The sequence below is a fragment of the Crinia signifera genome, chromosome 7 (assembly GCF_055691185.1).
Source record: "Crinia signifera chromosome 7, ASM5569118v1, whole genome shotgun sequence".
NCBI classification, from domain to species: domain Eukaryota; kingdom Metazoa; phylum Chordata; class Amphibia; order Anura; family Myobatrachidae; genus Crinia; species Crinia signifera.
In genome coordinates this window covers 172,676,381-172,690,090 of record NC_139223.1, presented here as the reverse complement: position 1 = coordinate 172,690,090, position 13,710 = coordinate 172,676,381, and the positions used below count along the sequence as shown (strand labels likewise).

The 13,710-nt window shown below is 48.1% G+C and overlaps 1 protein-coding gene across 2 annotated transcripts in view; it reads right to left on the bottom strand.

The window, feature by feature from the left end:
* The window catches only part of PLCL1 (phospholipase C like 1 (inactive)), a 157,474-nt gene that overhangs the window by 20,059 nt on the left and 123,705 nt on the right, over nt 1-13,710 (bottom strand). For both annotated transcript variants that reach the window (XM_083154392.1, XM_083154393.1), the window contains exons 4-5: nt 6,918-6,993; nt 5,221-5,330 (exon numbers count right to left, since the gene is read on the bottom strand). In XM_083154392.1, coding sequence (XP_083010518.1) covers nt 5,221-5,330; nt 6,918-6,993 — 186 coding nt within the window. The remainder of the gene's footprint in view (nt 1-5,220; nt 5,331-6,917; nt 6,994-13,710) is intronic.

The window sequence follows — 13,710 nt, the reverse complement described above, 5'->3', positions numbered from 1 at the left end:
CAGTAGTGTAGCGGGTATACAGTAGCGTAGCAGGTATACAGTAGCGTAGCGGGTATGCAGTAGTGTAGCAGGTATGCAGTAGTGTAGCGGGTATGCAGAAGTGTAGCGGGTATACAGCAGTGTAGCAGGTATGCAATAGTGTAGCGGGTATACAGCAGTGTAGCGGGTATGCAGTAGTGTAGCGGGTATACAGTAGCGTAGCAGGTATACAGTAGCGTAGCGGGTATGCAGTAGTGTAGCAGGTATGCAGTAGTGTAGCGGGTATGCAGTAGTGTAGCGGGTATGCAGTAGTGTAGCAGGTATGCAGAAGTGTAGCGGGTATACAGCAGTGTAGCAGGTATGCAGTAGTGTAGCGGGTATACAGCAGTGTAGCGGGTATACAGTAGTGTAGCGGGTATATAGTGGTGTAGCAGGTATGCAGTAGTGTAGCGGGTATGCAGTAGTGTAGCAGGTATACAGTAGTGCAGCAGGTATACAGTAGTGTAGCAGGTATACAGTAATGCAGCAGGTATACAGTAGTGTAGCGGATCTGTACATGAGTCTTAGGTGGAGGCATTGCCGATGTTTGCAAATTTGAGACATATGTACTGCCCATGTGTCTGTGTTGCACCGCGCATGCGTCCCGATAGATCAGTGATGGCGATCGCAGTTAGGACTTGGACGCAGAGCGATTCACAGATGGAGTGTTTGTGGGAGGTACCAAGGTTTCGAGGCAAACGTAGGCATGTTGAGACCAGTGGCGGCTCCAAGGGGATAGGGGAGAAACACCAACTGCCAGTGAGTCAGTTTGGAATGGCAGTTGGTGCGGTTACACTACTTTAATTTTGAACTGTTCTGTAGCCCCACCCCTGCAGCCTCCATTGGTTGAGAATGTCACAGGGGCGTGTCTGAGTCTGCGACTGTGTACGCAGATCAATTTGCTGTAGTGTAGCGGGTATATTTGTTTGATCGGAGACAGATAATATATACTGTATATTCAAGGCAATAAGGTTTACAATAAATGTCTACTAGTTTGAGGAATGCTCACACACACGACACACATACGAAACACACACACACAATTATACAGGGTATTTGCAAAGATGTGCCTCAGGCAGGTCATAGCACTGCCAGGGGAGGGAAAAGCCAATATAGGTTTTGTGTTCTATTTCCGAAAATCTGATTTATCCTCCTGAATGCAGTAGCAGAGGAACACGTCAGGTAAAGAGATTGCTGTTTTCTATATTACAAAGAGGCTTACGCACTGATTGGATTACGGATCTAGGAGACGGTTCCAGGAAGAACTGATGAGCGAAATCCATGCAAGAGAGATCTGACTGATACAGAGGGAATGTGTGTAACGGGTCTACGTTGCCATGATGCTGGACTATAGTAATCTACAGGTTACGTAGCACAGAACATATATAACAGTATATGAAGTCAGGACACACACACAGACCTCTCTCGGTAACAATGACACAATGCATAACACTGAGACTGCAGCCTGGCACATAAGCCGTGAGTCAGGGTCATTTCACAATCCAGCCAGAGACGAGGTTGGGCAAACTCAATGAGATCCCGCGATACTGTAGGTCACTTGGGGTCTCATCAATCACAACATTTGGGGGTGAATCTACAGCACTCAACCTCTTTCAATACTATCTTCAGGATTTCTCCAAGGCAGCACCACAACTCTGAACCTGCGTTACTTTACACACACGGCTAGGAAAGCCAATCCCGGGGCATTTTTTCAATCCCGGGATTCGGGATTGAAAAATGCTCAACCCCGGGATTCCCGGGATTGGTTTTCCTAATAAAAAAACTGCCCCACAATTACTGCCCCAGTCAGTAATTACAATGTAATTACTTACATTTGATGGTTGCCTGGTGGGGGGACGAGTCGTCCATGCTGCTGGCATGCTGGCTTAGCGCTGGCTGGGTGAGCGGGTGGGCGCGCTGGCTGGCTGGACGCTTGGGCTGGGCATGCTGGCTGGGCGCTTGGGCTGGGCACACTGGCTGGGCAAGCGGGCGGCTGGGCACGCTGGCTGGGCGGGCAGGCGGCTGGGCACGCTGGCAGGGCGGGCACGCTGGCTGGACGGGAGGGCGCGCTGGCTGGGCGGGTGGCGCGGCATTACAATGCCGGGCGCGACCTCTGCCTGCGCAGCGTGACCTCATCTCACGCTGAGAGGTCACGCTGCACACAGTGCTGCCGGGAAAAGTCGGGCAGCGTTTGAGCGATGCTCAGACGCTGCCCGGCATTAGACTGCGCGCAAGCGCAGTCTAATCCCGAAATCCCGGGATTGGAAACTCCAATCCCAGGATTGAAATCCCGGCGTTTTGGGGGCCAAATCCCGGGATCCCGCCGATCCCGATCCTGGGATTGGCCACCCTACACACGGCCTTAATTGTTGACTGTCAAAATGTGTAAGTGTTATCTGGAAACAGTGGGCCTTATTCTAGTTCACTCTTTCTGACAAAATCCTTCTTAGATGGACAAAACCATGTGCACTGCAGGGGGGCAGATGTAAAATGTGCAGAGAGAATTAGATTTGGGTGAGTTATTTTGTTTCTGTGCAGGGCAAATACTAGCTGCTTTATTTTTACACTGCAATACAGATCTCACTTTGAAGTAAAACCCCACCCAAATCTAATTCCCCCTGCACAAGTAACATCTGCCCCCCCTGCAGTGCACATGGTTTTGTCCATCTAATAAGGATTTTGTAAGAAAGAGTGAACCAAAATAAGGCCCATTGTGCGCAACTCTGCTTGCAGGAGTAGAATCTGCCAGGCACCAAAGCAAATTGAGGGGGGTAGATGTTCTAGATTCCTGGTTCCTCTCTTAAAAAGGGACCTCTTCTAAAAGGTAGCCGAGGGGGAGGGGCACTAGAATTAAAGGCCTCCTCTTAGATCATGGCCCTGCACCCTATCTGCCGCAAGTGACAGGGAGGAGCCCAGTAAGGTTAAATCTGACCATTCTGACGCCACATACCAATAATATACACAACTGCGGCATAATGGGGGTTATTCTGATTGACTCGATAAGCAGCAAAACTTTTAACGCCGCCAGCACTAACCCAACCGCAACCATTCGCAGGCAGGGATTGCAAACCCCATCAGGGCAGGGTTCGAATTCAGATCGTTACTAGGAGTGATCCAGAATTGGCCCCAATGTGTAGAACGGGCACTATTGTGGCATATTGTGTATAGGAGACACCTATGTGTGGCAGAAACTTGTGTACTGTTCCTTTGTACGGCGCTGCAAAACACTTGTGGCGCCTTATAAATAAAATTATAATAATAATAATAATAGGTTGACACCTGAAATAGGTTGACAGGGTCTGAAGATCAACACAAGTCGCAGTCAAAAGGTCAAAGTGAGTATTTCACTTTTTTTGGCCCAAATGTCGACATAAAGACTAAGTGTACCTCGCATGACTTGCTGCCGTAGTGGATGGTAGGGCATAAAATACCGCCTGTCGGCACATCGGCTGAAATAATAAACATGAAAAACTCATGTTGACCTTTTTTTACTGTCGACCTTCCCATTGTCAACCTTAACCATGTCGACCTATTTCAGGTGTCGAGCTAACGCAGTCCACTTTGATGGTGTCAATATTGAAAATGTCGACAATCTGGAAAAAAAAAGTGAAAACCCCATGTCGACCTTTTGATTATCTAATGCTTGTGTCGACCTTTTAACCCTGTCCACCTGGGTCATGTCAACTTTTTTCAGGTGTTGACCTAATTCCAGAACCTTTTAATTTTTGCATGCCAGAAATAATGACGCAGAAGGAACTTGTTGTCGTTTTACGTTAGACTCAGAGACGGGCGGTACTGCGGGAACGCTGGGTCTTTGCACGCGGCGACATCGTCAGCGGGCATCGGTAGTACAGACGCAAACAGCTGGCTTTTGTGATCTGCTGCTGTGTCATCTATGGAACTGTTGGTCATCTGAGATACAAGTCGGTCCTCAGGATCTCACACAGTCCATGTTTTGCAGGTCTCCTCACAGAACAAAGTGAAGTAATTAGCTCCACCTGTCGATCTTTTAACATGTGTCAGTCAGTAATGAGTGCACCTGTTGGGTGACATGGAAAACGTGAAATGTGTGGGGTCCCGAGGACCGAGTTTGAGAACCGCTGCCCTAAGGTGACCCAGGGTGGTCGGAGTTTTCACATTGCAGGGAGCAACACCTCAGGCCTCAGAATGCCTACAGAACGGGACTGATAGGCCTTTGTTTTGTAAAACGCTCCCCACCACTGCCCCTGCCCCAACCCCAGGTTGCCCATACCACCCAGGCAGAGACAGGCAATTTAAAAGGTGCAATATATACAGGCTCAGATTGGCCCACTGGAGAACTGGGGGATTCACCGGTGGGCCCCGGTGATATATTACCACACCCCGTTTTCAGGGGGGCAGGGCCTGAAGCAAACTTTTACTAAGTCAATGCCGCCGGGCAGTCCCCAGCTATTGACTAACCTGCAGCAGCAGGCTGGGTGGCTGCTTTCAGCTCCGTTCCCATGCGTCATGACGTCACATCACGTCATGACATCACGCGCTGGACCCGCTGCCTACATTCCCCCGGTGGGCCCTTAACATCCCAGTCCGACACTGAATATATATGAAAGAAACAATACGGCTTAACTGATAAGGAACCAAACGGGATCTGTTGTCAGTCTGAAGAACATGTGATCCATACAATATAAGCAATTATATCTGGTACAGGGTGAACCAGTTACCACTTTAGGGGGGGTATACAAATAGGTGTGAAGACACATGACCTTTTTCTCCAACATTTTTTTGGGCTATCCAATTAGATTGCCCTCAAAAAATAACTTCCCCCCCCATAACCACCAGTGTGTTTCCACCGGCTGTAGCCACGGCGCTGCTTTAAGGGATTTAGCTTTGTCTGCCTGAGGCAGGTGAAACAAAATACCAGATAAGCCACGAGCCTTATTGAGCGCTATCCGATTAATTGGATAGCGCTCAGTGAAACATTTACCAGTGGACAATTGGTGCAGATAATTGAATACCACCCTTCGTATATATTCTGTTCACACTGGTGATCGTTTGGAAAAATCCCATCTAGCGGCTGCTAGCTCGCATACCACTTAATTCTCCCCATAGAGCTGAGGAGCAGCCTTTTATTATATAGGATACAGACGCACTTGTTTGCATGTTGTTACTGCACTCACAGTCCCGACCATGCTTCGGGTGCAGTACTGTAGCAGCAGCACTTACCTTTAACACGGTGATGTTCCATGCAAAGCTCTCGATGGCCTTACTGAGCTTCCTCCCTTTCAGTCCCTCCTTTGTGCCCAACCTGTGCAGCTCCTCGTGGAATTCCATCCCTGCACAAAGCACAAACAGGCATTGGAAGACGGCAGCGGTGAAACCACCCAACATTGACGTAACTACATTATCTCGGACTGCTCTCCCTCCAGGGGTTAACGATTAGGTCTATTATTAATCACAATATGTCACATGTGCTTTATGTAACTAACCGTGAAGACTTATTTGTCGATACTAATTACAGACATCAGGGGTCACGAGAGAAGGCCTAGCGATCATTAACGCAATGTATACTGCAATTGTACAACAAGTCCAGGGAAGCTGAGCGCATGCATGGCGCTAGACACTTCTATGTCACCGGCTGGTTCCGGGATGTTGTCTGATCCCGCCGGGGGGAGATATAGCATGATAGATAACATAGAGCACTCAGACAAACAGGAAAGCCTTTTTCAACCAGGTTATTGACCTTTAATGGTCATCCAACACTCAAAGTGAGTCTAAAGGGGCATATAAATAGGAAAAATGGATATAATAAATAATATAATATTGCAGAGTAGCAATTCCAAGGACTGTTTTATTGTAATAAACTTTTATTTTTACAATTACGTTTTTCTAATTTTACAAGAGCTTTATTTGAAGAGAATTCGGTTCTGCTTTCTCTTGGATCCCTATCAGCACCATTGTCACCGGCCGCAGCATTTATACAGAACCGGAATACAAAGTATTTATGTGCTGGCCACCTTCTAACTTAGAGGCAGATTAATAAAAGATTGAAGAGCAATAAAGTACCAGCCAATCAGCTCCTAGCTGCCGTGTGATAGGTCTGTGTATGAGAAATGACAGGAGCTGATTGGCCGGTATTTTATCTCTCTCAACGTCATCTCTCTCTAAGGGGTCAATTTATTAATGGTCGATTTTACTAACATTTCAAAATGACTATAAAAATGAATGTCAGTAAATGTGTGTTTTATCCCTGGAAGCCCAACATCGATTAAGAACGATTTCAAAATCAACCAACATCAGCCAAAATATCAAACATTAACTTTTAGTAAATACACCCCTAAAGATGGGTAGACACTACATGATGGGGGTGATTCTGATGGACTCGCAGTACTGCAAGTTCAGCCCCGTCCCGAAGTTTTGGGACTGCGGTGGGGCAGATGTAACAGGTGCAGAGAGTTAGATTTGGGTGAGTTTTTTTGTTTCTGTGCAGGGTGAATACTGGCTGCTTTATTCTTACACCGCAATTTAGATATCAGTTTGAACACACCCCACCCAAATGTAACTCTCGCTGCACATGTTACATCTACCCCAACTGCAGTGCAGCATGGATTTGACCATTTTGAGAACAAATCAGCCCTGCGATCAGGGTCTGAATTAGGCCGTACATTACCAGGGAGACTAAAGGCCCCCATACATTTGGGCTTTTTTGTTTTTATTCAGCATGCGGGTAATGGGAGACACTGACGTTATTGTAGTATACAGGAATATCCAAATGTATAAACCCTTCTGAGCTGCTATCTTATTATTTCAGGCACGCATGGAACAGGCCGCGTATTCTCTGTTCCGCCTGTATGTGCGACTTGTCCCAATTACCGCCCGCGTCCCAGTCTTCTGTGCACGGAATAATAGGACGGAGAACTCACCTGTTTTCTGACACTGCAGAATCTTCTCGTGAATGATATCCGAGGCCTCGATCAGAGATCGGCTGTCCTGTATTATCTGAGGAAGGGAAGAGAGAACGGGTCAGTCACCGGTACATTGTGGTGGATTATACCTCAGCACGTCATGGGAACACAGAGAGGCAGCGCGAACCTGCGTCGGCTGTGTCGGTAAGATGGGTCCCTCAAAAAACGGCTGGATTTCCTCTTACTCAACTCCATCAAAATAGGGACATATCTAACTGAACAGAAGAATTTTTCATTATCATTTTTCATTATCGCTCCCAATTCTGGCACTATTTAAAAACAAATTGAGCGTTCTAGTTTTTCTGGCAAAAACCTGCATGAACATATTTTCAAAATGCCAAATCAGCTTGTACCCTAAAAAATACTAAATAAATATTTGGTCACGGTACTGTATATATTACAGTGCCGTAGAAAAATGACATGGTCAAAAGGGCAAAACAAGTAGAAGGACAACGTGAGTTGTTCCTTTTTTTTGGTGTCAATGTCAAGAATATGGTCTATTGGTCAACAGGCCATAGGTCGATACATTTAAAAGGTAGAAACGGCTTAGGTCGACAGGGACACAAGAAATAGGCTGACACAGGAAAGGTCAGTATGAAAAAGGTTGAGATGAGTTTTTCAGCTTTTTGTGTCTATGTCGACTTATGTCGACATGGACACTGTATTAGTGTACGGCATCGCTCACCGTGCTTTGGGCACCAGGCTTAGCTGCACACTATTGTCATACTATGGACCTTTTTTCAGGTCCCTTCGCTACCCTGCACGTTAGCACGAGGGAGCGATGTTTGCCTAATGCGCATTCTGCGCATGTGCTGGGTGCGAACGGACACGGTGAACCATAAGTTCGCCATTCCATACACACCCCCAGTGTGGGCGTGGGGCGGTGGCGAATGGACGCGCCCAGCGTTTCATGGGTGTTTCCATGAAACCGCTGGGTGTTCCCATGGTAATGAGGCAGTGACGCAGCTGCCGGGGGCCGGAAGCGGACATCGAATGTCAGCTGCCCTCCCTGTTCCTGTACAGGCCGCGAAATGGTGTTAAATCCACGCGCAACGCTGCGAACGTCAGCCTTTCTCATGTTGACATACTGTATCCCACATCAACCTTTTCACCATGTCAACCTAAGGCAGGGCCACCAATAGGGGGAGCTGTGGGTACAGCTGTCCCGGGCCTCGTCCTCTGGAAGGGCCCGGGTAGCTCATTTTGCCCACCGCAACCCCCCCTGCTCTGCTATCAGTGAGCTGAACAAAGCCGGTCCCGGAGAGCAGACTTATTCAACCCAGGAAGCTGGCGGCCAATTAAAATGCTGCACTGGCTTTTGAGCCAATCAGAGCTCACGTACCAGCAGCCAATCAGAGCGGCTGCCGGTACGTGGACTCTGATTGGCTTCCCAGCCGGTGCTGCATTTTAATTGGCCGCTGGCATCCTGAGTTGAAGAAACCTGCGCTCCGGGACCTCCGGGAGCAGCTCAGCAGAAGAGGAGATGGGGGAGCCGGAGCCGGGTTATAGCAAGTCAAGTGGGGGGGGGGGGATTAGTCCCGGGCCCCAAAATTCCTGATGGCAGCCCTGACCTGAGGTATGCAGACCTTTTTCATGTGTCGACTAATAGTGGTCGACCTATTTATTGGAGTCCTGTCGACCACACCCCAATGTCAGCACCTGAGCCCATGAACACCCAATCAAGAAAATCTCTCGTCAACCTTATCATGTGTCGATCACTGCTGCGTCACCCATTTGCTTGCGTCGTGTTTTATGCAATGTCAGCCTAGTGCATGTCGACTCTGACTGTCAACCTATCACCCAGATTTGGCTAATGATGCCTACTAATGACTACACATAAACATAGGTGTACGTGTGATTGTGCATGTGACCTGTACTGGGCACAAACCAGGAGCATATGTTACCGTTGCTGACTGGCATGCATATTGCAGTCACCAGCATGAGCTGTACGATTCCCAATAAATGCAAACTGTGCAACCGATTTGGGGTGTAACTGCGGCCAACCCTGAATCACCCCATAGCACCTATAAAAGAGACTCTACACAACTACAGATGGCATACATACATTCTGTCACTGTACATACAATGTGTCGACAGCTATTGATGCCACAATGCCGGCACGGTTGCAGCATTTATTTTTTATAAGCCTTGTAACAATATCGTCATGACAACAGGATTCTAGAACATTTTATAACATGTTATAATGCTGACACAATGCTTTGAATAACATGGCAAGTGTTGACACTGTCCTGTCGTCACCATGCTGTCAACACCACACAAAGTACATTACCAAGCTACTTCCCCTGCATAGATATATCTATATGAAAGTCTTCTGTGCATATAACCACCCCCCCCCCCCCCCACACGCACGCACACACACTCAGACCATTAATAAAACACACTAAGTTGTCTCCGCTCGAGGGGAGCTTGCGGTAGTTAAAATATTTAGATTACAAGACAATAATTAAAATACAGCAGACTTCCGTGGAAAATTCCAGACATTATCCAGACATTATCAGTAGCTAGAACAATGTAAGATTACTACACCCCTCTATTACAGAAGAGATGCCCCTTGGGGTTTTTTTGTTTAACCCTCTAGGTGTGAAAAAGGTGACTATTGTAAGTTGCACCGTGTCCTTCGCAGGGATGGTATACAGCACTAGCTCTCCCGTTCGTGCCGTACTGGCTGATGGAAGGTGGGTGTATCATACCCTCCAACATGACCCATTACATTAGGTACAAAATTCTCCGTTCCTGGACTTCCCTGCCAGTGACAGTTACAGAGTCGGGACTGCACCACTGTCCAGTATTCAAAAAGGGAGCCACACCTAATGCCACTCCAAACATCACTGTCTTGGACTCACTGGCAGTTGATGTGACTCCCCCTCTTTGAATTTTGGACTGTGCTGGCGTCCAACCTCTGCAACTGCCACTGGCAGGGAAGTCCAGGAATAGAGCATTTTGTACCTAATGGAATGGGTCATGTTGGACGGTATGGTGTATATGCTCCCCCCTGGTGGGTCTCATCTGCACGAGTTCATAGGGAATGGATACAGCTCAAAAGGGATGACCGCGTCCACCTGTAGACTTGCTGACGACGCAGGGGAGCTGACGTCATCCATTCCCTGTGAACTTGTGCAGGTGAAACCCACCGGGGGGAGCATACACCCACCTTCCATCAGCCAGTACCGGCACGAACGGGAGAGCGAGCGCTGTATACCATCCCTGTGAAGGACACGGTGCAACTTACAATAGTCGGGAGCGGAGGTGACAATCCATCTTTCTTCCCAGCTCCATGTCATCACTGACAGTAATAGTGACATCAGCATTTGTTTTTCCCCATATGGATTTCCAACATAAGGGGTCTTCGTTGGGGATTTGATGTTCATGTGTTGTTTTTGTTTTGTTGAATTTTTATGGTGTTTTTGGACTAAGTCCTTTTAAGGAACCATTTTTATCCTGTGTATGAAGAAATAAATGTGACTTTTTATTTTTTGATTGAAGTTGTTCTTCTACATCCGATCCAGCAGGGGGTGGGGTGAGGGGCTGACCCGCTCGCCCGGGGGGGGGGGGTGCGCTCACTTGTTGGCTGCGGTGTGTAATGGTGGGTAGTGCTGTTGCCCTGGCTGGGCGGGGGGAGGTGTTTTCCAAGGGGGTGGGGATGTGTACAATGCTGGTCTATCCCTGGGGGGACGGGTTTGTGTATAACGCTGGGCGGGGTGGGGGGTTTCCTAAGGCAGAAACTATGTGTGTATAACGCTGTCAATCACTCTTGTAAACCCGCCCAGCGTTATACACACAGGGGATGAGTGACAGATCTGGCTAAATATATAAAAGAGATATATATATATACACATACATACAATACTCTAGATCCTGTGAATCTATGGGTGGGTGCCAAGTTGGTGATCTGCCAGCATTATTGCTGAAGCTTTTGTTGTGGAATTTGGGGAAAGTACAAAATTCTCCGTAGCGGCATTTAAAGAAACATTGCATTAAAGCCCCGTGAAGAAGCCCTTATGCTCCAGTTTGCTGAACGATAACAGAATAGAATTGTGCGTACCACCGTGCATACGGATGAGGCTGCCGTCTCTTGCACAGAACAGACAGATGCGCGGAGATGGGAGACTGGAATTATCCCATTATAAGGAAAGCTGTTCCCTACGTACACCATGATCCTGCATCGCACACGTCGCTTATAGAAACTGCCTGGAAGCAAATGTGCTTGACTACAATATGTAAATGTGACAGTTAGGCCAAAAATCTACGAGAAATTAGTATTATCAGTACGGATGGTGTAGTGCAGTGGTTCCCAACCTTTTTTCTCTCCCGTACCCCTTGATTAGGCTTTTCATTGATAAGTACCCCCTCCTCTCATTTTGAAATATGGACAGTACTTAGCGGTATGCAGATCCTTATGCATGTCCTTACATTAAGGAGGAGCGGAGGAGTAGTATACAGCAAGGAATCATGCCCTTCTGTGTCTAGACACTGGTTGTGTATTATCTCCAGGATTCCCGCCAACACCGGTAGGATTAATGCCGCTGCTTCCTCCACCTTTGTCAGTGCTGGGCAGATAACTGCTGATGTGTGAGGGCAGTATGGGAAGCTCCCAGTGGATTGCTGGTCAGGCATATGACACAACATGGTTTGTCTCCATGGCAATGCGTCTTCTTCAGCCATCAAAAGACCTATTCATTGTCCGCCATTACCAATATTATTTTCAAGTACCCCCATCTGGTCTGCAGAGCACCCCCAGGGGTACTAGTACCCCAGGTTGGGAACCACTGGTGTAGTGGTTAGCATTACTGCCTCACATCACTAGGGTTGTGGGTTCCATTCCCTCTGTGGCCCTAAATGTGCCGAGTGTGGAGGGACACTTACATTTTCCCATCACGTTGTATTGGATGGGAGGATATGAAATGCCGCTTGTCCGCTCAAAAAAACTCATGTCAACCGTTTTTTCCTTCCCAGGACTCACCTCCGCTGATGTTTCCTGCCCACTATTATCCCGGGTGGGGACGCTGTGTAAAAGGGGTCAACCGCCGAGTGCAATTTGGCGTTTTGGTGTAAAAGGGGTATAAGGGGGTTATTCTGGATGATTCGCAAGGCTGCAAATTTGCAGCCTTGCGAGTCCACCAAACCAAATGGTTGGCTGGCTCCACCCATTCGCAAGGGGCGACTTACTCATAGGGGCTTACGAATGGATGTTGCTCAGTAACATCCAATGATGTCAGCTGCCAGCCCCCCCCTCCCCCCACCATGGCCTCATTAGCATGATAACACCCAGCGTTCGCATGGGAACGCCCACAAAACTCTGGGCGTTCCCATATGCCAACGGGCCGCCAGCCGCACCACACCCCACTCCGCCTCCCGCCCAATGTCCTGGGCGCATGCACCCGGGCAAACAGTCTGTTCACCGTGGGTGCACGCACCCTGCGTATGCACATGCACAGATATGCGCACAGCGCCACCATCGGCCCCCGTGTGAACGCATTCAGGTTGCGCAGCAACCAGAATAAGGCCCTTAGTGTGTGTTTGGAGCTCAGACACAGAAGATGGACAAGAAGAGCCTGGGGAATAGGGGATGTACCAGTAATAGTGTGTGGCCCAGGGGTCCGCCATTCTGTGCTGCACTGAGCCAGTACCCAGCAGGAAATTGCAGCTGTTCTGAGGTAAATTCAGGCAGCGACACACGTGCTGGTTGCTGAGGTATTTCAGGGGCGGATGGAGATCACATGTGAATGGAGAATTGCAAAACCATTTTATAGATCATATTTCCCCCTATTTGAAGGCTAATTGTAAAGTGGTTATAGAGGAAGCGAGGCAGAAAGTACAGAACGCCATGTAGCACACGGGCCCGGTCTCCGGCCAGAACAAATTCCATTTAGCTGAGAGACCTGTTATAAAGTCCAACAAAACTTCAATCGCAGGTCACATGACACCCTTGCTGGTCTCTCAGGGGAGCGGAGTCCTGGAGGACAGGGAGAAATACAGGTCCTCTGGGCTGCAGTCCTCCTGCAAAATGGCCGCCCTGCACGTGACTGGTGCTCAAACCAGCGACAAACGTGTTCTAATGGAAGCAGCTAAACAATTCCGCACACAGATGTATATTCCCTGCAGGTTGTCTACAAAGTTATGACTAGGGGCCTGATTCAGAGTCGATCGCTGTGGTGTGAATTCGCAATATGTTCGATTATCGAATGTTTGCGCACACTCGAGCCCAAATAGGGACATAAATAGCTTATGGATCTAATCGCAATCTTCTCCCAATTTGACTGACAGGAACTGAAGTTTTAGGGGTGGTACTCTGCCGGTTTTTGGGAGTGTCAGAAAAAACGCAGACGTGCCCAGGCGTTTTAAGGGAAGGTCTGTGAAGTCTAGAGACAGGTCTGAATCAGACACAATGACGCTTATAACACTGTGTTAGGTACTACTCTACTTGCAGAACTGCAGGAGATTTGGCAAAGTAAAGCAAAGACCCCATAAAACAGGGTTCCTCACTGATGTATTGGCCATGACTACCATATTGGCACAGCGAAGACCGTTCTGAGAATCTGTCCTGATCTATACGCCAGCACCACGGACAGAGAAAGGCCGCCATATACGCACAGGTAAGGCAAACACCATGGACTGATCTGTGTGCGACAGATGGGAGGATGCTTTCAGCAAAGTATATTATTATCCTGTCCCCGAGACACTTAGGAGCCAGTAACAGAAGTATACGGAGGAAATTAAATCTAAACAATCA